Genomic DNA, 23,486 nt, shown 5'->3' with positions numbered 1-23,486 from the left:
TCCTCGCACTTGTTGTTGGAGGTGAGGGTGCAAGGCAGAGGAACGTAAGTAGACAAAAAAGCCATGGGTATCTGATCTTCAGGATGATCCTGGAGTAGTGGCCGGTTTTGGCAGAGGAGAGTGAGGCCTGGTGATTCTTGATGTAGTGGGGAAGGATGGCTAAACCAGTTCTGCGCTGAAGTCTGCGCCTCTTGGATTTGAGGGAGCAAAGATGGGGCCGTACTAAGGAGAACCAACCAGAATGGAAGGGAGTTAAAGGTTTTACTGGGGTCAAGGGCATCAAAGGTGGTGGTGAGGGAGTGGTTGAGAAAATTGACAGCTGCAGAAGTACCGTGGCTAATGGAAGGAAAAGGCGAGATAGTTGGGAGTTTGAAAATGCAGTTGTAAGTGACTTGAGGGAGAGTTTTTTTTCCAAGGATGGAAAGAGAAGGAAGTGGGGTTGGAAGGCGATAGGGGGATGTGGGTGGTGAGAGATACAAGGAAGTGGTTGGAGATGTTCTTGTCAGTGATCGAAACCATGGAAATTGAGAGGCTGAGCAAGATGGCACGATCGAGGGGGTGGCCGTGAATATGGGGAGGAGAGTTTATATGGAGAGAAAGGTTTTAGGAGGGCAGTGAGATCAGAGGAGAGAGGGCAAGGTGAATTGAGATGGAGATTGAAATCACCGAGGATGAGAAGCCACTCCCAGAGGATGAGTTAGGAAAGGAAGGACAATATCTCGGGGAGAAATTTAGGATGGGGTTTGGAGGGAGGTAGAGAACGAGCATTTTAAAGGAGAGGCGACAGGTGGAACAAGGTGAGGTGCTCTCAGGTATCGGTGGAGGAGGGAGAGAAACCACTCCCTTATACCAATAGAAGATTCATAGACCCACCTTTGTACAAGTCTCTCGGCCAGAGAGACACGGAAGCCAGATTTAGCAGTGCAAATGCAAGCAGACAGCACAGGCATTGTGATCCTTCAATCCGAGCTACAGAAATGCTAAATGTAAAAAGTTCCTGAGAGTAGACCTTAGAACAAGTGTCATTTCTAGCCACAGGCTCCCTAATATCGTGTGGAGGGTAAACATTAACACGGACTGTTTGGGCTGAATGGCCTGTTTCTGTATTGTAACCTCTCTATATATTTGTACAACTGACCTGAATGTACTCTTTCTAATGATGTAAAGAATCCTGCTGTAGTGTATAATTCCAGCGGCAGCTTCGAGACTTTTCAGCTATAGTTCACCCCATGACAGGCTTTTTATAAAGTCTCCCTTAAACTCCGCAGCTTGAACCAGTTAACTTGGCCTGAAGGAAGACAAGAACATGTTGATTTAATTCCCTAAAGCTATTTTAACCTATTTGATTCTACATTTTTTCGACAATTGGCGTGTATGTTAAATCTGAAATGAATGATGCCTGGAGGAAGGTATATTATTACTGGGTTTGTTGGGGAAGTCATAGTTGAACTAGTAAATTGTTTCATTGTTCCATGCTGAGAGCTCCCTAGGTGTTGAATAATGGAGTCAGGAAAAGGGCTTTTATTCCTGGTGTGTGCTGGGTTTTTTTGTGGGCTTGCCCACACTTTAAAGACAGGAAATCCTGCAACTACTGGAACATAACCATTGCACCCGTCCGTTCCTTTCATCTTTAGTGTAAGGGATGTTGAAATGTTTATAGAGGTTTAAATTGCACTATTCATTTTAAGAAGATCGGTTCCCAGAAGCTACATAGTAAATTAGATAATCTTATATAGTGCAATCGCATCTTGTTACACAAATTATGTTCTCACCACAGGATTTTATGTTGGCAAATTGCTGTATTTTGGTGGAAACTAGCTCAAGCAAGTAATAGAGATATTGCAGAGCATCCCTTAGAGTTTCTCACTGAAATGCACCCATTTTCATCTTTCTCGCTTTTAACACCTCCCACACTTTTTCCTTTCTTCCCCCTCATTCTCTTCCCCCTTCCTCTCCTCTTCCTCTCCCCCTCTCCTCCTCTTCCCCCACTCCTACGCTCCTAACTCACCACCTATCCCTTCTCCCTCCCTTTCTTTTCCCCTCCCTTTCCTTTTTTTGTCCCTCTCCTCTCTTCCATTCCTCGCCCCTGCTCCATCCCCATACCATTTCTCTCCCCTCCCACTCCCGTCCCTTCTCTCGGTTCCCCAACCTTCCCTTCTCTATTCCCTTCCCCTCTTGCCACCTCTCCCCTTCCCTTTCTCTCCCTCCTGTTTTCCCCTTATCCCTTCCCTTCTCCCCCCCCACCATGTTGATTACCACATATGTGGATGTAAGAAACACAATGTACTCACAGCTTTTATGTCCTTTAAACAGGGTCCTCTTCGACTAGTGACTGGGGATCCCAATGTTCCAGCAGTGCCACCTGGATTCATTCCCTCTGCCCAAAAGCCAGAAGCGGTAGTGCATGCAATGAAGGTAAAATGCGGCAGCTTTTTGAAAACGTCTTTATTCATTTAAAGAAACCAGTCTGCCCCAAAGTTGCAGTTGAAACTAACCAAAAAATATTATCTTACTGAAGTGATCTCCTTTTACTCAGCCTCTGTGAAGTGGTAGACTAAAAGCTTTTGTTTCTTGTACCCAGAGAGAGGGAAGAGATGCTTCATTGCCTAGACCTTGTATAACAGTGTCAGATCGGCAGAGGCCAATTAGGGATGGGCAATAAATGCCGGCCTCGCTAGCGACGCCCAAATCCCATGAACGAATAAAAAAAATCAGTGACTGAATAACAAAACTACCCAGCCAGTTCAGTTCCAATCGACCATTACTAAACAGTCCTCCATATAACACTAATGGACAGCTCTGGACCTATGTGTTTTTTTTAAAGTTTGTGCCTGTTTCAATCACAAGGCTATCTTTTTTCACTTTGCTGTCCAGTTCTCTCCTCCAGACTTTTTGCTTCTCACTGGTAGCTCCAGCTGGGAGCAGGGTTGGCCCAAAGAGGAGCCTGTGTTAATCTATGGATTAGCTGGTAGAAGGAACATACTTAATCAATAGGTCTTTTGTCACTTCTGCTCTCTTGTTCTTCAACTAGTCTCCACCAATACAGTAAATAACCTGCAGCACTACGTCACCTAAACCTTTGGTGTGACTAATGCCTTCCCCATTTACGTTAATAGTGTACCTTCAGATCATCAATTATTCTCATCCATTGTGTTGCTAAGTTATAACTTTGTTAGATCTTTAATGTTCTAGTTCCATCCTGTACCTTCCCTTCCCTTCCCCCTACCCCATTCACCCACCATACCAAATTTGCAGAGACTGTTCGCTAAAGTAGAGATTCCTTAAATAGGACTTAACAGGGCCACCGTTTTACACTGACTGAATAAATCACATTCTGTTTTTATTACATTTATTTTTATTTTGATGGGGTTCTGAGATTTTTTAACCAGTGTTTTGATGATTACATTTTGCAATTTCCTTTATAATTGGGGGCCCATTTGTTTATGTTGACTGAATGAATCGGGGTCATTTTACCAATTTGCGGTCCTGGCACGGGGCTTTACCTGTCGGCGACACATGGCAGGAGATCAGACACAGAGTACAGCAGATCTCGCCCCGCCTCACATGATTTTCCTACCAGTAATTCCCCTTAAATGGCCCCTTACTGGACACACAGACCCATGTCTAGAGCAGCAATTCATAACATTTACCCTAAAATGTCACATTCAATTAATTTTTTTCCCTACATGGGATTAAGGGATTTGCCTGTGTTTTGTAGATCGAATTCTACGATTGCGGGATTTTTCCAGGAAAACAGCAAATCAGTGGCCTTGTTGCCACAACTTTCACGGGCACCTCAATACCGAAAACAGAAATGCATCATTTAAAAAATATATATACATCTCGGAAGCCAAGCAGATTGCTAACTAATCAAAATGCCCATTAACAAAGTGTGTGCAATCAATGTGTGGTAAATTTCAGGGCATTTTATACCTCCTTGAAGATCGGAGCATACACTTGTTGTCACAAGGGAGCTCTGCACTGCTAAAGTACCTGGAATGCCACTGTGGAAGAGTTGTGGAAATCTGGAACTCATTCCCCCAAAAAGCTGTTGAGGCTGGGGGTCAATTGAAAATTTCGAAACTGAGATTGATAGATATTTGCTAGGTAAGGGTATTAAGGGATACGGAACCAAGGCAGGTAAATGGAGTTAAGATACAGATCAGCCATGATCTAATTGAATGACGGAACAAGCTTGATGGGCTGAATGGCCTACTCCTGTTCCTAGGTGTATTTTGGCTGTTGAATATGTCCTTTATTCAGCTCTATTGACTTCAGTAGAACTGACTATCAGACGAGACGTGTAGCAGGCAGCAGATGCGATACCGCCTGTTATACAATGGTGCCCATGTCGAATTTCTACCCCACTGATATTTACTGCTGCTGCATTTAAGTTTAAAAAAACATTTCCTTTTCAACATTTTTTTTTAAACCCCATCTCTCTCCTCTCCTGAAGGCAACGACTCTTACTAAGGTACTAATCCTCAGTGAGGTTGTTCACTTTGGTAGGAAGAATAGAAAAACAGATTATTTTTTAAATGGTGAGAAACTATTAAATGTTGGTGTTCAGAGAGATTTGGATGTCCTCGTAGAAGAAACACAAAAGTTAGCATTCAGGTACAACAAGGAATTAGGAAGGCAAATGGCATGTTATCCTTTATTGCAAGGAGGTTGGAGTACAAGAGTAAGGAAGCCTTGCTGCAATTATACAGTGCTTTGGTGAGACCACAATCAGAGTACTGTGTACAGTTTTGGTCTCCTTACCTAAGGAAGGATATACTTGTCTTAGAGGCGGTGCAGTGAAGCTTCACTAGATTAATTCCTGAGGTGAGAGGGTTGTCCTATGAGGAGAGATTGAGTAGAATGGGTCTATACTCTCTGGAGTTTAGAAGAGTGAGAGGTGATCTCATTAAAACATATAAGATTATGAGGGGGCTTGACAGGGTAGATGCTGAGAGGTTGTTTCCCCTGACTGGAGAGTCTAGAACTAGGGGTTACAGTCTCAGGATAAGGTGTTGGCCATTTAGGACAGAGATGAGGAGAAATTTCTTCACTGAGGTTTGTAAATCTTTGGAATTCTCTACCCCAGAAGGCTGTGGATGCTCAGTCATTGAGTATATTCAAGGCTGAGATCGATAGTTTTGGACTCTCGGGGAATGGAGGAAAGGGGGATCGGGCGAGAAAGTGGAGCTGAGGTCAAAGATCAGCCATGATCTTATTGACTGGCAGAGCAGGCTCGAGGAGCAGTATGGCCTACTCCTGCTCCTATTTGTTATGTTATTATGTTCAGTGCCCACGCCGGTGCCTCTCTGATACTTTGCTTAAGTGGCCATTCTTCATGTGTGAGCCTGGAGAGCAATTGTCAGCAGGCTGGTTGACACTGGAGGGCGTCGCGGCCAAATCTGACGTTCACTCATGAGTCAGGAACCACTTTACAGAAATCAAGGAGCGGGCTCCCTCTCTGATTTTATTTATTTCCCCTCCCTGTCCCCATGAACGAGCTAACTCAGCACAGAATGGGGGTCGAACCGGGCACCTCCTGTGTAGCTCGCTTCTACACTGGGCAATGCGTTAACCAACTGAGTAAACATGAACTTTTGAGGAAAAGGAATAGAAAGCTGGGCTTTTGTATTTGAAGTATGAGAATGCTACCTACACACCACTAGAAATTTCCAGGGCAGGCAGAGTCTCCCATATAATTGCAAAGAGCTGAGTGTTCAAGCTATTTTCTGTAATACATGTGATTCAGAGTTTCTTCACAGCTAACTTCCTGTACAATTTGGGTTTCTAGGTCCTGGAAGTTCACGACAACCTGGATAGGCAGCTGCCAGAAGACTGCGATCACGATGACTTGAGTGAGAAGGAAAAGGCCATTGTTCGAGAAATGTGTAATGTAAGGATTCTGTTGCTTTAGCAATGTGCTTTGATACCATATCAGATACCAGCCTCTCATGCATTGTTTTCAACACATGTCTCACAATGGGAATCCACACTACAAAATTATATTTAGGAAATAAGGAACAAAGATTAGGGTAGATTTTAACTTGTGCGATAGTAAAAAACGGGTGATAGCGAATCAGCTGCCTGTTTTACATCTCTCCCCATTTTTATTTCCATTGAAGTCAATACAAATAAAAATCGGGAGAGATGTAAAAGGGGCTGTCGATTCGCTTTCACCCGTTTTACACTATCGCACAAAGTCCAAATCTCCCCCCATTGTGTTTATTCTGGTTTTAAGCATAGCTTGGTATTAGAGTCAGGTGTTGAGTATGGACTTTAATGGATTAAAACCAACAGAAAAAATAACTCTGCTGAGATAGTTATATGTAGTTACATTTATACAGTGTTTCCTGTTACTGTACTGGGGCTCATTTCATGGTTAATAAAATGGGAACACTCAGCAGGTCAGGCAGCATCTGTGGTGAGAGAAGCAGAGAACCTTTCAGGTCGAAGATCTTTCATCAGAACATTCTGTGGTTGCTGTTGCGATCCCTGGTTTGATCTGGTTAGTTCTGAGATAGATGACTTCAGATGGGATAGTAGTAAATGCACGACAATTGGCTTCAGCATCCCTGGGGGAGGGAAAAGAAAAGAAAGAAAGAACTTGCATTTATATAGGGCTTTACATGACCTCAGGACGTCCCAAAGCGCTTTACAGCCAATGAGGTATTTTTGAAATGTATTCACTGTTGTAATGTAGGAAACGTGGCAGCCAATTTGCGCACAGAAAGGTCCCACATACAGCAATGTGAGAATGACCAGATAATCTGTTTTTAGTGATGTTGGATGAGGGATAAATATTTGCCAGGACACCGGGAAGAACACCCCGGCTTTTTAAAAATTATTCGTTCATGGGATGTAGGCGTCGCTGGCGAGGCCGGCATTTATTGCCCATCCCTAATTGCCCTTGAGAAGGTAGTGGTGAGCCGCCTTCTTGAACCGCTGCAGTCCATGTGGTGAAGGTTCTCCCACAGTGCTGTTAGGAAGGGAGTTCCAGGATTTTGACCCAGCGACGATGAAGGAACGGCAATATATTTCTAAGTCGGGATGGCGTGTGACTTGGAGGGGAACGTGCAGGTGGTGTTGTTCCCATGTGCCTGCTGCTCTTGTCCTTCTAGGTGGTAGAGGTCGCAGGTTTGGGAGGTGCTGTCGAAGAAGCCTTGGCAAGTTACTGCAGTTTCTATTTTCTTCAAAATAGTGCTGTGGGATCTTTTACGACCACCTGAGAAGGCAGACATGTCTCATCCGAAAGACTACACCTCCCTCAGTACTGCACTGGAGTGTCAGCCTAGATTTTGTGCTCAAGTCTCTGGAGTGGGTCTTGAACCCACAACTTTCTGACTCAGAGAGGAGAGTGCTACCAACTGAGCCACGGCTGATTATCCCCAGGGAGGGGAAGATCGTCCAAGAATCTCCTCGCATGATCGCAATCCACCAATCTGAGCTGGAAGTGCACATGTGAGGATAGGATCAGGTTCGACTGTGATACCTCCAGCAATCAAATAGCCCGGTGACACTCACCATCCAGGCTCACACTTGGGTGCAGTACCGGAGGGCACTTGGATCCTCTGGAATCCTATTCCAGCGAGGAGTCAACGCCTCACAAAGACTGGGGCAAAAAAACTGGTGAGAAGAAAAGAAAAAGAGTAAGAGACAACGTAATCAGCTTTGAATTCCACGTAGGGAATGATATAGGGAAGAGGAAGAATGCGTCCGATGGTCTGCTCGGAGCTCAGGAGGGAAAAAGTGTGCGTCTGTCTCTGGATTTTGTTAAACTGTACGTTGTCTGTCTTTCAGGTGGTTTGGCGTAAGCTTGGAGATGCGGCTGGTTCAAACCCTTCAATCAGGCAGCATCTCTCGGGCAATCAGTTCAAGGGACCTTTGTAGTGCTGTTACCTGCAAGGCCTGGACTCTGAAGACTTGCTACAAGGATAGAAACATTCTCATTGCATCAGTCCACAAGTGGAAGAACTAGAACTTCTGAGAAGTGTAATCCTGGCCATTGACCCAACTTGGGCCTCCCTCCCGTTCTACTCGGGAAGAAGGATATTGCCTTGTGCTGAAAGTGGTGGAGAGTTCTACAACTTGCTGACCACAAAGTAAATGTAAATTACTCGTTATATATAGCTGACTGCGCATGCAGCCCTGGTAAGGTATACTGCACAGCATACCGCAGTTACATGTGTTGATGTAATGGAGCCTGTGTAGAGAGACTTTTCTGAATAGGTTAATCTCTGGATAATGTGGAATATCCTTCCCCCTCCCCGATTGTCCCATCCACATTAATGATTGCTATGACTACATTATGAGCAGACTCCTTTGAGTGCAGTGTTTCTTCATTACAGTACTTGGAATGGACAATATCGCTGGGAGGCATTCTAAGCTAATCCTGTTCCCAGCGTATGCAGTGCTAATTGTATGGAGCCTATTCAGTGGGATCAACGTGAAGGGGGTCACCTTGCCATGTACAGGAAAACTCGGCCCTCAAATACACCTGTCCCTCATTGTAGAGGTGTACAGTTTCAGCCGAACAGGCCTGGTTTAAGAAGTCATTGACCTGTACAGCCCAGAGGCAACACAGTATCCGAAAGTGTTCAAATGATGAGAATTTCACTGTGCAAAGGTGTGGCCAATTAAGGATACAATACAGTTTTCTACGGTATTGAGATTTTTTTTTAAAGTGACAGTATTCTTTTTTCTGACAGTATTTCTTGTTGGCCTTTGGTCTGTGTTGACTATTTTAGGAAATCTAATGAATCTACCCACTGCAGAAATGTATTTGCAGTTTTTGCAGTGTGATCGTTCCCCAGCCCCCTTTTTTTTTTGGTGCTGGTGGTTACAATCTGTGTGCTGGTTTGGGAATGAAGTGCACGTGAAATTGATGCAGTAAAAGATCATCAGTGGCTGAGCAATTTTGAAGCAAATGAATAAAGCACAACTTTGGTCCTGTAATTTAGGTTTTAACCAACCAAAATCACAAGTGCTGTTTCTCTCAAGCATTGCACCTTTGCCTGAACTCTTGCCTGCTTTAACATTTGAACAACAGTGTAAGTTCACCCCGCCTATGCTATCAGAAGGAATACTGCCTCTTTAAAAGAGCCCCGAATAACAGATGATGGTGAGACGCCAGGGTTGAAATGGTAACAGAGAGGGAATAACTAGACGTAAGGTGGTACTGTTGTAAGCTGTGGCTTAGAGGATGACACAGTACCAATTACTCCATGTTAGATTGACTCATTTAAGAGCAGCTTGAACCCTCAGCACTGGGTTTGAATTGGATGCTAACAGTGTGAAGTGGAATTTCAGGAATGTCCTGTTTCTAGTTGAAATAAGAATGCACGTGGAAGTATTCTATAAACTCATCAATGAGGTTGTTTTCATAACACTGGGAGGGAGGATTTGTTGAGCTTGTAACATCTTTAGACCCTAGATATATGAGCATACCAGGAGAGGTCATTTAGCCCAGTGGTTAACCTTTGCAATTTAGTTCCTGCATTGACCATTCTTCACTTGTCTCCTGCTCCAACCCCAAATCCTTCTACTCTCTGTTCAATCCCATATTGGGTGTATTTTACTCTGGTTACTAATGCGAGTGACCTGCATGACTTTCTCAGTCATATTAGTGACAGGAGGAAAATATGTTTCGTGTGCACAAGAGATATTTCTAAAGTACCTAATCGCATCTCTCAGCATTTCACATACAGTGAATTATTTTGAAGTTCAATAATGTTGTTTATAATATGCAAGCACTACAGCCATTTTGTGCACAACAAGATTCCACAAACGGCAGTGAGATAAATGACCAATTAGTCTGTTTTGATGGTTGAAGGAAGAATGTTGGTCAGGATAGAACTCTGCTCTTCGAATAGTGCCACGAGATGTTAAACAGTCACCTAAAACAGCAGTGGGCACCTCATTTTAACATCTCATCTGAAGAATAACACTCCTGTACTGCAGCACCAGAGTGTTGGTCTAGATTGTGTGTGCAAATCCTGGAGTGGGGCATCCAACAACAACAACTTGCATTTATCTAGCGTCTTTAACATAGTAAAACATCCCAAGGCACTTCACAGGAGGGTAATGAGACAAAAATTGACACCGAGCCAAAGAAGGAGACATTAGGACAGGCTTGGTCAAAGAGGTAGGGTTTTAAGGAGTGTCTTAAAGGAGATGAGAGAGGTGGAGAGACGGAGAGGTTTAGGGAGGGAATTCCAGAACTTAGGACCTAGGCAGCTGAAGGCACGGCCGCCAATGGTGGAGTGATTAAAATCGAAATGCACAAGAGGCCAGAATTGAAGGAACGCAGAGTTTTCACACAATCTTCTGACCAACAGATGAACATGCTACCAACTAAGCCACTGTTCACACTTGGAGTGCTTGAAGGAAAAGACAACTCACATAACATTTGGCCAACCAATCTGGTTCCCCCTAAGACCACCCCGGCCAAATAAACACTCTAATTTGTTTTAACACAGTGCGGTTTTATACATCAGTGTTCAACACAGGAAACACAAGACACAAAAGATTGAATCTGTCTTTGCCTGTGCCTGATTTGATTAGTCGCTTGACTGCCATTGCAAGTGATTTGCGGTTAGGAGCGTGTTTATTTTGCTAGTTTTGACTTGCCTTCCTTACACTAGTAGCTGATTCACTTCCAGTGTAATCTGATCCTGGTACCTCTGAGATGAGAATCTGAAGCAAATTGGCAGAAATTATGCACCAGTTACAGTTGCTGTACTTCACTTTGTGCGCTGGTAATTATATGAGGTGCACATGGCAGTCACAGTGGCGCACCTTGGATTAAAATCATTCCACAAAGAGCCACTCCCCACTACCAAAACTACAGCTAGAAGATAATACATTTATATAATGCCATTCACATTACAACATGCACCATGGTACTTTACAGCCAGATCGGTGGACATTGAACAGGAGGCAGGAGTGAAGTTAGGGAAGGTGACTGAAAGTATACTGAAAGTAAATGCAACATATGAACCATATAACAAGAGCCCACAGGTTTGATCTGTAGCCCATTCTCAGCTGGTTATCGGGTGAGGCAGAGGTTGAGGGAATTAAAATTTATCTCAGTATATCTGAGCAAGAATGCGATAAACAACTCCTTCTGGTGTGTGTGTGTGTGTGTGTATAAGTGGAATGTCAGTCGAGGATAGGATCAGGCTTGGCCCCTGTGGTTGAATAGCTCACTGCCGCTCACTGTCCTGGGTCACATGTGAAGAATGGTCATTTAAGGTGAGGTTTTGGTGGGCTGCAGCCCAAGAGCAGCATCCCAACACTTTCCAGGCTGGAGGGACAACAGGAGCAGAATGGGGGAGGAATGAAAATTGCAGCTCAAGACTCAAGCATAGTCATACTGGACTGATGCCAACAGGACTCTGACAGATCCTCAGTTCTCTACACAGCGAGCTTGTAGACTCAGCTGGACATCTGGGAAGACAGTAATTTTCCTGAGGGAAGAAAACAAAGATGAAGTGAAGTCAAGACACCATCATTGTTGTCCAACCAACTACCAACTGCTTCAGAGTGGTAGAGGCCTATAAATCAGGTAGTGTAAGGTGGGAGACTTCATACAGGAAAATTTAATACCAACTGAGAGATATTAAATCTGAGTTTTTTTTTAAATTGTGGAATTTTCCATGTTGACATAGTCACTGTTTGAAAACCATAAGGAGTGCTGGAAATTGTACCTGATTAAGACTTCCTTTATTTTGGTGTGAACCTGCTACTAAATCTATCACTCCTGGGTGAGCTTTTGTGATTGCATTAGGCTGGATTAAAACTTTGACACAGTCAGACTCAGCTGGACATCTGGGAATTATATGAGGTGCACATGGCAGTCACAGTGGTGCACCTTGGATTAAAATAATTCCACAAAGAGCCACTCCCCACTACCAAAACTACAGTTAGAAGATAACACACTGAGGGGTTTAAAATGGGTATGAGATTCACAGAGGGAAACAATTTCCTGAGGCATTTGGGCTTCTTAAAGATGGCTGGACTGGAGTGGGCTCTTCATCACTCTGTTACAGCCCTGGTTCTAGCCAATGTGTTGGGAAAACAACTTCATTCAGCGTTTTATCCAAAGCAGAGTAAATAACGTTTTATTTTTTTTTGTCTGATCTTTGGATAAACTAGAATTCTGAAAGTCTAATTCTGAAGGCAGCTGTATATTATTGCGTACTAACCCTTGTAAATGTATTATCCAGAAATTTCTCCAAATGCTAGAGTTGAAAGTTTTCTTTTTACCTCAGAATATTGTAATTTAACGAGCTATACACTGGAATATGGGGATTTCCCAAGACACTTTTGTTTTCTGACAGTATAATATTTTAATAAGATCACAGTATAAACTTATCATATATATATATGATAACATCATTCCTTTTTATTATTACTGAAAAGTTTCTGCCTCTGTTGAGGTAGGAAAGACTCAATCCTATTCTGTTGCCCATTGTGATTTGATTGTTGCAGTGGGTTTAAAAACAAGCTAGTACAATTGCCATGGTTTTTTGGAGGGGGGCATTACATTCATGTATTCCAGTGTTCTCACACCCCCCACCATCAAAAAGAAATATGGAGGAAAAAAATATAGTCCACTTATTCTAAAAAGGGTGGTGTTTCTTCCACCCACTGCTGACGTCCCCTCCCTTCAATTGATGGCATCTTGCTCCTTTTTTTATTGATAATCACAAGCTTTCGGAGATTATCTCCTACGTCAGGTGAGTGAGTTTCACTCACTCACTTGACGAAGGAGATAATCTCCGAAAGCTTGTGATTTTCAAATAAAACTGTTGGACTATAACCTGGTGTTGTAAGATTCCTTACATTTGTCCACCCCAGTCCATCACCGGCATCTCCACATCTTTTTTATTGGTGACAGAGCTTACTGCAGACGATGTATTATGGCTTATAGATGGAATCTACTTAGAGACGCTGCCCCCTTTTTTAACCAAGTCTGAATTTACAGTCCTGGAATAATAAATGAACAACAACAAGACGGTCAATTTGTTTTTTTAAACTTAGTTTTGTTTTATCTAAGTCTCCTTTAAATGCAGTACAGTACAATCGTAAGAAAAAAAATCCATTATATTTTGCAGCATAGGTTGACTAAATTTGCTTATACCTTTTTTGTTTTTATGGCTGAAGGAAGCATGTTGGTAAAACTAAAAGAATAAAGGTTCTTAAAACTTTCAAAGGAATGGATTATGATGCTTTTCCATTGAGGTGCCCTTGTCCGAACATTGAAGAAGTTTTAGCATCGGTACTCCATTTAAAAAAAAATCAATAACCATTAGCTCGTAAATAAAAACAGGAATAGTCAGCAGGCCCATCAGAATCTGGAAATAAAAAAGACAGGTTAAAGTTTCAGGTTGAGAACCTCAGTCAGAACTCTGAACATTCATTTTCCTGAGTTTCTTTTTAGTTGTTTTGTCTGAGTACTGGTGAGATTGGGGGAAGTGCCTTTGAAGACAAACTGAGGTGGACCACAATGAGCTAACAGAATGTAAGCAGTGATCTGGTAATTAACCCAGGGTGTTTGGGCGATGCAGCAATTAAACCCTCTCCTTCAGACTGTCGAGCTCAGTCATTTCTTCAAACTGGTTCCCTCAATGCAATCAGTGAAAAATGACAAAATAATATAATACTTACATTTATATACACAGCACCTTATTGTGGTTTATATATTGTATATCGAGGGGATTTGTGAGAAAAACCCAGTGGTTTTTAGTGCTGGAGACTGTAATTGAACCAAATGGGCAGATGTGGAACAACTAAGTTGATCAAGTCCAAGTTTGGAATCAAGTTCAGAACTCATCCCTAATTATTGGATTGGCATGTTTTGGGGCTGTGGATAACTTTCTGATGTGGTAATCCATTGCGTGTTAATAGTACTTTGAATACAGGAATGACTGTAGGGTGTTTACAAAGTTTAAGGTGCCCATTGTGGCAATGGTATTTGGGTCTGTGTTGTGTTGGCATTTTAAAGCTGCGTTCCCATTTCTGAAATAAAAACAGAAAATGCTGGAGAAGCAAGCAAGTCAGGCAGCATTTGTGGAGAAAGAAACAGAGTTAAAGTTTCAGGTCGAAGGTCTTTCGTCAGAACTGGCCTTCCCATTTCTGAATCTTCCAAAGGGTGGAGCTTCATTGCTGCAATGTTGCAGCTGTGACGCTAAGTCTATTGACAAAACCCACTGAGATAACTGTGAGTCTAATGGACAACTTAAACTTTCCATTAACCTTTTCAAGTCTGGTTTCGCACAGAATGGATCATCTCAATTATTATGTGCCTTGAGGTAGCATATGCATCGTAGTGTGGAAATAACTCAACTATGAGTCTGATTGCTCTGATGGTCTTATGTGATACAATATTAGAATCAATGGATGTAATCTGTTTTATCTGTGGGACTGCGTATTAATCTTTGTACTTGGCACAGTAGATGTTTAGTTAGAGGATGATTTACACACTCTGCTTGGCTCAAACGGAATACACTTGAAAGGCTCCTGGTTAATTAGCTGTGATTGTTGACCTCCACAATCCCTTATAATTCTAATTCCCCCCTTTCTGTGGCCAATCAATAATTCATATCGATTAGCTTTTCTTTCACTGTTTACAAGAAATGATAAAAATGAGCAATCCTCAACCCATTATTAATCATTCTTCTTAGTATGGTAACTAACGGCAACGATTTTGCCACAGTAAGAATCTGCAGCCTGTGGATTTTTTTTGCAATGTCTGTAGTAAACCTTTGAACTGCACGTTCTTAACAGAAGTACCTAAAACAGGTTCCCCAATGACCTTATGAGTAAAGGTACCGATCGGTGTTGTATTAAGCCATAAAGACCAGGATGTCCCGGGTTCAATCTCTGGAATTCTCTTCCACCAAAAGGCTGTGGATGCTGGGACAATTGGAGCTTTCATGACTGAGATCAATAGATTTTAGTTGGATAAGGGTATCAATGGATATGGAGCTGAGGCGAGTAAAACAGATCAGCTGTGATCTAATTGAATGACGGAACAGGCCCAAGGGGCTGAATGGCCTGCTCCTGTTCCTATGTTCCTACAGTCTGTGTTGAGTCTGCTAATGTCAGTTCAGACTAAGGCACTACAAGTGGCTCAGCACTCCCGGGTTACAGAGAGAAATATTAGTGGAATTCCTGCTGCTGAGTGCCAACAACAACAGCTTGCATTTATATAGCGCCTTTGATGTAGTAAAACCTCTCAAGGGACTTCACAAGAGTGATTTTCAAACAAAATTTGACACCGAGCCACATAAGGAGATATTAGGACAGATGACCAAAAGCTTGGTCAAAGAGGTAGATTTTAAGGAGCGTCTTAAAGGAGGAGAGAGAGGTAGAGAGGAGGAGAGGTTAGGGGAGGGAATTCCAGAGTCCAGGGCCGAGACAGCTTAAGGCACGGTTGCCAATGGTGGAGCAGTTAAGATCGGGGAAGCGCAAGAGGCAAGATTTGGAGGAGCACAGAGATCTCTGAGGGTCGTGGGGCTGGAGCAAGTTACAAAGATAGGGAGGGGCGAGGCCACGGAGGGATTTGAAAACAAGGATGAGAATTTTAAAATCGAGACATTCCCGGACAGGGAGCCAATGTAGGTCAGCGAGCACAGGGGTGATGGGAGAACAGGACTTGATGCGAGTTAGGATACAGGCAGCAGAGTTTTGGATGAGTTTGTGGAGGATGGGAGGCCGGCCAGGAGAGCATTGGAATAGTCAAGTCTAGAGGGAAACAAGGGCATGGATAAGGGTTTCGGCAGCAGATGAGTTGAGGCAGGGGTGGAGACGGGCAATGTTACGGAGGTGAAAGTAGGTGGTCTTGGCGATGGAGCGGATATGTGGTCGGAAGCTCATCGCAGGCTATATAGGATGCCAATGAAATCGGTGACTCCTACATGTGCATGTGTGGACCACAGGGAGAAGCAGATCAGACACTCAGTGTGCAGCTTCACAGATGACAAATGGCAGCTTAGGGCTGCCAGTGCCCAGGGAATTGTCCCCCACATGGGCCTGTGCCTACAGGAGCAGAAGGGAGAGAATTTTGGGGAACAATTGTTACAGCTTATCTGTGTCATATTTTGTTTACCAGTCACAGTGCCAGTGGTAACCGATACTAGTGGGAGAGTGCGTCGGAGTTAGGTAGGCGGTGTCTAGACTGTTTCTAAAGCACATCAGAAAGCACCAATGTCTCCACAGGAAGTGTCACCATGCATACATTATCCATTCTCTTGAGTGCTAACTACTCTCTGCAAGTGTTGTTCTCCTGCTACCTGAATCGAATTGACTTGGGTTCAATCCAGATGCCAACCAGTGCTGTGTTGGCAGTCTGAAAACCAGCAGGTGCGCTGACCGATAAGGAGCACATAGTTGTTTAAGTAGGAACTGTGCATTATGGTACCGGTTAAGACACTTGAAGCATTACCTGGCTGAAGTAAGTAGGATATTCTTGTTGGATGCCTCTCTGGATTAGATCTGCCAGGGTTGGGTATCTTAGCTCAAATCCGGCAAGCTGCCAGTGGTATCAGCTCTTCACAGGCTCATCTGCTTTCCCACCTCTGAAGATAAATTCACGCAGTCGATAACTTTTAGGCCAAAGGATAAATGGGAGGGAAACTCTGTATTCTGTACAAAGATCTAGGTCACCGCTGCCATACGAGTAAGTTCCTAAAAGGTATGTGGAATATCCTTGGAGAGAAGTTCCTTACAAATGGACATATGAAAAGAAGAAACTATCAGGCCCTTGATTGTTCCCCCAATCTGCTAGATGGTGCAACCATCCTCGTCAATAATGCTATCTGGTGGGGGAGATAAAAACCCAGCAAGAAAAACAAATCCCTCACCACTTTCAGAAAAAATCTGGGGAGTTCTTCCCCAAACTCCCCGAGACAATCAAATAAACTTGATAGTTACCCATGACGCATCACTAGACACACTTAACCAAACCCCACGCCCCATATGTCCCAAAGCCATTTGGAACATAAGTCTGTAAAGCCCGTCTCTATCTGTCGGCCAGACCCGAAAGTCACAAAGTTCACCTCCCACTTTATCTCGTACTCCTCAGTAGCCTTGTCTGTCAAAAATGTATCAATTACCCTCTTGGAATTTCTATTTGTGTACACATGCATGTTGGACTGCAGATTCTGAGCCTTTAGCTTAATATCGAGCCTTGAACAAAAACTGAACACAACGTGAATCTTGCTTTACACCAGAGCTTGTGAAGCCAGAGGTGGCAAGCAGAGCAAGTTGCCATGGTATCCTTCACTTCCTATGTGCAATGCTAGTAGCCCTTGTAGCGATTGTCTGTCTTTGAATAAGTGCAGGTACTCTCATTTGATTGTGGTATTCTGCGGACACACTCTCTGTGTTAAGCTGTGTGTTAAAGGTTGTTTTTGATGAGAATTGTATAGAAAAAGCTAGCAATCAGGTTTCAAGACAAACCTGTCCTTTAGTCAAATAATTTACTACGTAATACCATTTTTTTCTACAATAGAAGATGGATTTATTCATTGAGGAGCTCAATTTTTGAGAAGTTTGAGGTCCATGTTTTGCTATTACATTTGTTTGACAATTTGCAGTTTCTACCGGCAGTGTCTAAAGTCTAGGGAAAACTACTTTTCCCTCTCCAAATCTTTCCTTTCTTCATGCCAAAGCCATACAGACCATCGTGGCCAGTACGTTTGGGAGTTAATGCCTTCAGGAGAGGGGGCAGGAAGAAAACATTGACAGGAAAGTAAAACATATTTTATTTTCTTAGCACCACAGTTGAGTTGAAGGTTGCTAAGACCAAGAATGCATGTTTCCAAAATATCTGTATATACTTTTATGTTAAAACTGTGGCTTTGTTTTTTTTTTTAGCTCCACCAAAATAGCACCATTGTGACCTGATAAACAATAATTACCAAGGTGGAACTTAGCCATCTGTAGAATCCCAGTTTAAAGTGAAACAAAAAACACAACAGAACAATTCACACTCAACCACTGCCTCTTAAAGAAGCTACATTGAGAGAATCAAAATGGCGGTTGGGGGCAGGGAGCGAGAGGGAAGGTGAATATTTTTTTAAATGGAAATACTGTTATCTATTAATCATTCCCTCAGAAAAAAAAGTATGTGTATAAAAAAAAACCTAGAAAAATGCAGAATGAGAATAGATCAACTGTGAATATAAGAGATGAATATTTTGATAAGGTTGTGATGGGAACGTGCTAACTACTTGAGCAGAATTGCAACTGAAGTTTCGCTGTGGAACTTGTGATGAGGAAATTCCTGCTGTATTTTAACCTGCCGTATTTGTCCGTGCTGATTCTGTAAACAGTAAAGCGTGCTGCTGTTTCGACTGCTCTTTCTGTACATATTGAACTCTTTGTAGGCCTGGCATGTACTCGTACCTTCGATGGAATACGGCATTTTTTTTTCTCCCGATTGGTTTTTAAAAAAAAAATAACAATTTTAGCTTTCGATATTTTAGTTAAACGATGAAAAGAATATGTCTCATAGGAACTGTTAGCCGGCTTTTAAAACAAAATAAAACGTACAGATTCTCGGTGTATGCGTGTGCCTTTTTTGAAATGCGCAAAGATAAAGCACAGGTAAGGGTGGCCTTTCAACCCACCTAACTCATCTTTCTATACAATCATTCAGAACCTCCCATCACAGCATCTTAACTGCAACTTATCAAGAGTTTTTTGCTTCTACTGCTGTATCCAGAAGGTATTAATCGGTCAGGTAAATGGAGTTAGATCACAGATCAGCCATGATCTTATCAAATGGCGGACCAGGCACGAGGGGCTGAATGGCCTACTCCTGTTCCTATGTTCCTAAGAAGCGCTTCCTGACACCAGTTCTTGTTAAAGTTTGATTTGTGTTGTGTTTAACACATACACGACTTACAATCTACAACTAAAGATTTTTTTTGTTTTTGTAAACCATCGTGCTTTTTATATTGAAAAAAAAATTCTGTTTTCTCCCCTTCCCTTTCCTCACGATTGACCGCAGCTCTCTAATACCTCACAGCTGGGCATCCTTCACATATAAGTCTAAATAGCTTATGGTGTTGGGTTACTTCACAACCAAGCCCGATCAGGGGCAAGAACATACTGGGTAACCTGGCCAGGGCTCAGTGCCCAGTGCCCATATCGCAGTACATATACCCATTGAACCTTTAGGGCAGTCCCATCAATGGTGACAATTACCTTACAACACAGATCATATACCCAAGGCAGACTGAAAAACCCCTTAAAAAAAGAACAGTAACACAAACCCCTCCAACAGCTTCCGATCACCATTACAAGTGCATTGGGAGGTCATTTCAGCTACACAAGAATGGCCAATATTTTTTAAGTTAAAAAAAAAATGTAATCCCATCCACAGGTCCCAGAGGCCTGACCCCTCCCCCTGCCCCCCAAGTTTAGAAATTGTTGAACCTGCCTGATGATGCTGCTGTTTAATTGTTAAAATCTAGATATGACTGCTGCTGATACTGGTGGATGAAGATTTAATGTAAACGGGCTAACATCTGCATTTAAATAGTGGACAGAAGAATGTCACACAAACACATTAAGCATTTGTCCTAAAGAATCTGCATTTATATATAGCACCTTTCATGCCCTCAGGATCTTTCCCCGGGCTTCACAGCCAATGAATTCCTTTTGAATTGCAGTCACTGTTGTTTTATAGGTAAACACAGCAGCCGATTTGCACACCGCAAGGTCCCTCAAACAGCAAATGAGATAAATGACCTTTTATCCTGTTTTGATGGTGTTCGTGGTTGGGGGATAAATGTTGGCCAGGACACCAGGAGAACTTCTTTGAATAGTGCCATGTGATCTCTTGTATCCACCTGTTGCTAATAAGAACAGGCTTCAATAATTAAAACCAATCGGGCATGTCCAACAATAGGAGCGAGCGGTGGTTTTTTTTTAAAGTTGCAATTTAATCTTGGGGATCACATGACTTTTAGAAACCACTCTTGCAGTTTATGACATCCAGTCATAACCATCTCCTGAGGAATATGTTGAAAGTCTACAGACTGAAACAATCCCAGCTCCCTCCCCCTCCCACCAAAATTCCCAAAGAGAAAGTTTTGGGGAATAAATACTCCTAGCTCCCTGAGGATTAAACGCGCCACCGAGGTATTACTCCAGACAGACAAGATCTCGGGTTCAGTCCCCGCTGTATGCTGAAATTACAGATCTCAGCTGGGGCACCTGTGGTCGCTCTTATATTTGCCCCGAGCTACGGAGGGGAAAAATTAAGCCAGGGTTCCTGCTCCTGATCGCTAGCCAGCAACTCCCAGCTGGAATGTGCAGGTGTATGGATGTCAGATGAGGACAAGACCTGACCTGGCTGTGATACTCCCATGGTTGGATAGCCTGCTGACTGATTACTGTCTACTCCCAGATAAAGAATTGTACCGCGGGGCTGCAGTCATCCGTGAAAGCGTACTCCAAATGTGTTAGTAACTTAAAGAGTCAGAGCGGAGATAAACGGAAGAGCTTCTTGGAAGTGAGCAGATTTGAGAGTGCCACTGTCATTGGGCACAATAGCACAACAGTGAGCTGAATGCCTCTCCATCTAAGCTCTGGGTTGTCTATCTAACTGGGATAAACATGTCTGGCCAGTAGATAGCTAAAATCTGACATAAAGAAGCAGAGTTCCAAATCCAACCTTGTATTAATATTTAACCCAAATAAAGGAAATAATATGAAGAAAAATTGCCTTGGGTTACTGAATACTATATCATAAGTTTCAATGGAAAATAAAAGGAATTCACTGTGTTTTAAATGAAATAGCCTGGTGTCATCTGGTTCCTCATCCAACGGTCACCATCCCAGGTTCAAGTCATTTTCCCCCCTCAGCGCTGTGTCAAGATGGGTGGGTGGGGGGGGGCACAAGTGGAGATCACGGTGACTCCCAGCAGGAGAGAGGGAAAAGTGGAAAAGAGTAACGGCTGGATGAGAAGGGAGGGAAACCAAAACACAAAATAACTGCCAAATAAAAAAGTGAATGATGTTAAAAACCCCTCTCCGTTACACTTGCTGATTCCTATTGTCTATAACCCAAAGGTGATTTGAATGAAGCACAATGCAGAGCAATCTTATTTCATCATCCTTACTATGTTCATGGTACCAATGCGCCCCCTGCTGTATAAATGTACACATTACGAGGCACACATTATAGAATCATAGAATCATAGAAGTTACAACATGGAAACAGGCCCTTCGGCCCAACATGTCCATGTCGCCCAGTTTATACCACTAAGCTAGTCCCAATTGCCTGCACTTGGCCCATATCCCTCCATACCCATCTTACCCATGTAACTGTCCAAATGCTTTTTAAAAGACAAAATTGTACCCGCCTCTACTACTGCCTCTGGCAGCTCGTTCCAGACACTCACCACCCTTTGAGTGAAAAAATTGCCCCTCTGGACCCTTTTGTATCTCTCCCCTCTCACCTTAAATCTATGCCCCCTCGTTATAGACTCCCCTACCTTTGGGAAAAGATTTTGACTATCGACCTTATCTATGCCCCTCATTATTTTATAGACTTCGATAAGATCACCCCTAAACCTCCTACTCTCCAGGGAAAAAAGTCCCAGTCTGTCTAACCTCTCCCTGTAAGTCAAACCATCAAGTCCCGGTAGCATCCTAGTAAATCTTTTCTGCACTCTTTCTAGTTTAATAATATCCTTTCTATAATAGGGTGACCAGAACTGTACACAGTACTCCAAGTGTGGCCTCACCAATGCCCTGTACAACTTCAACAAGACATCCCAACTCCTGCATTCAATGTTCTGACCAATGAAACCAAGCATGCTGAATGCCTTCTTCACCACCCTATCCACCTGTGACTCCACTTTCAAGGAGCTATGAATCTGTACTCCCAGATCTCTTTGTTCTATAACTCTCCCCAACGCCCTACCATTAACGGAGTAGGTCCTGGCCCGATTCGATCTACCAAAATGCATCACCTCACATTTATCTAAATTAAACTCCATCTGCCATTCATCGGCCCACTGGCCCAATTTATCAAGATCCCGTTGCAATCCTAGATAACCTTCTTCACTGTCCACAATGCCACCAATCTTGGTGTCATCTGCAAACTTACTAACCATGCCTCCTAAATTCTCATCCAAATCATTAATATAAATAACAAATAACAGCGGACCCAGCACCGATCCCTGAGGCACACCGCTGGACACAGGCATCCAGTTTGAAAAACAACCCTCTACAACCACCCTCTGTCTTCTGTCGTCAAGCCAATTTTGTATCCAATTGGCTACCTCACCTTGGATCCCATGAGATTTAACCTTATGTAACAACCTACCATGCGGTACCTTGTCAAATGCTTTGCTGAAGTCCATGTAGACCACGTCTACTGCACAGCCCTCATCTATCTTCTTGGTTACCCCTTCAAAAAACTCAATCAAATTCGTGAGACATGATTTTCCTCTCACAAAACTATGCTGACTGTTCCTAATTAGTCCCTGCCTCTCCAAATGCCTGTAGATCCTGTCCCTCAGAATACCCTCTAACAACTTACCCACTACAGATGTCAGGCTCACTGGTCTGTAGTTCCCAGGCTTTTCCTTGCCGCCCTTCTTAAACAAAGGCACAACATTTGCTACCCTCCAATCTTCAGGCACCTCACCTGTAGCGGTGGATGATTCAAATATCTCTGCTAGGGGACCCACAATTTCCTCCCTAACCTCCCATAACGTCCTGGGATACATTTCATCAGGTCCCGGAGATTTATCTACCTTGATGCGCGTTAAGACTTCCAGCACCTCCCTCTCTGTAATATGTACACTCCTCAAGACATCACTATTTATTTCCCCAAGTTCCCTAACATCCATGCCTTTCTCAACCGTAAATACCGATGTGAAATATTCATTCAGGATCTCACCCATCTCTTGTGGTTCCGCACATAGATGACCTTGTTGATCCTTAAGAGGCCCTACTCTCTCCCTAGTTACCCTTTTGCCCTTTATGTATTTGTAGAAGCTCTTTGGATTCACCTTTGCCTGATCTGCCAAAGCAATCTCATATCCCCTTTTTGCCCTCCTGATTTCTCTCTTAACTCTACTCCGGCAATCTCTATACTCTTCAAGGGATCCACTTGATCCCAGCTGCCTATGCATGTCATATGCAGCTGGGATCAAGTAACAGCAAATAAATCACCTCCCATTTTACTGATCAATACTTGAAAATTGGTTAGAAACAACTCCTGCAAAAAGCAAAGGATCGATGAGGGAAGAGTGGAAGGAGGGCGTGAGATAGTTTACATCACCTCACTCTTCCTTCACGTTGTTGATTGCTTATTTGCACCAGTGCCTTTGACGCAGAGGTGTGAAGTGATGCATTTTGGTAGGAAGAATGAGGAGAGGCAATATAAACTAAATGGTATAATTTTAAAGGTAGTGCAAGCACAGAGAGACCTGGGAGTGTACGTACACAAATTTTTT

General features: G+C 43.1%; 1 protein-coding gene across 2 annotated transcripts in view; it reads left to right on the top strand.

Moving 5' to 3' along the window:
- ccdc85ca (coiled-coil domain containing 85C, a) overlaps window positions 1-18,566 on the top strand; it is a 190,186-nt gene extending 171,620 nt beyond the window's left edge. For both annotated transcript variants that reach the window (XM_067991977.1, XM_067991976.1), the window contains exons 4-6: window positions 2,314-2,415; window positions 5,792-5,893; window positions 7,798-18,566. In XM_067991977.1, coding sequence (XP_067848078.1) covers window positions 2,314-2,415; window positions 5,792-5,893; window positions 7,798-7,887 — 294 coding nt within the window. In that variant the 3' untranslated portion in view covers window positions 7,888-18,566. The remainder of the gene's footprint in view (window positions 1-2,313; window positions 2,416-5,791; window positions 5,894-7,797) is intronic.
- Window positions 18,567-23,486: the final 4,920 nt, after the last annotated feature.

This window comes from Heptranchias perlo, chromosome 10 (genome assembly GCF_035084215.1).
Source record: "Heptranchias perlo isolate sHepPer1 chromosome 10, sHepPer1.hap1, whole genome shotgun sequence".
Classification (NCBI taxonomy): domain Eukaryota; kingdom Metazoa; phylum Chordata; class Chondrichthyes; order Hexanchiformes; family Hexanchidae; genus Heptranchias; species Heptranchias perlo.
The sequence above is the reverse complement of the archived record's forward strand: the minus strand, read 5'-3'. Positions and strand labels throughout refer to the sequence as shown.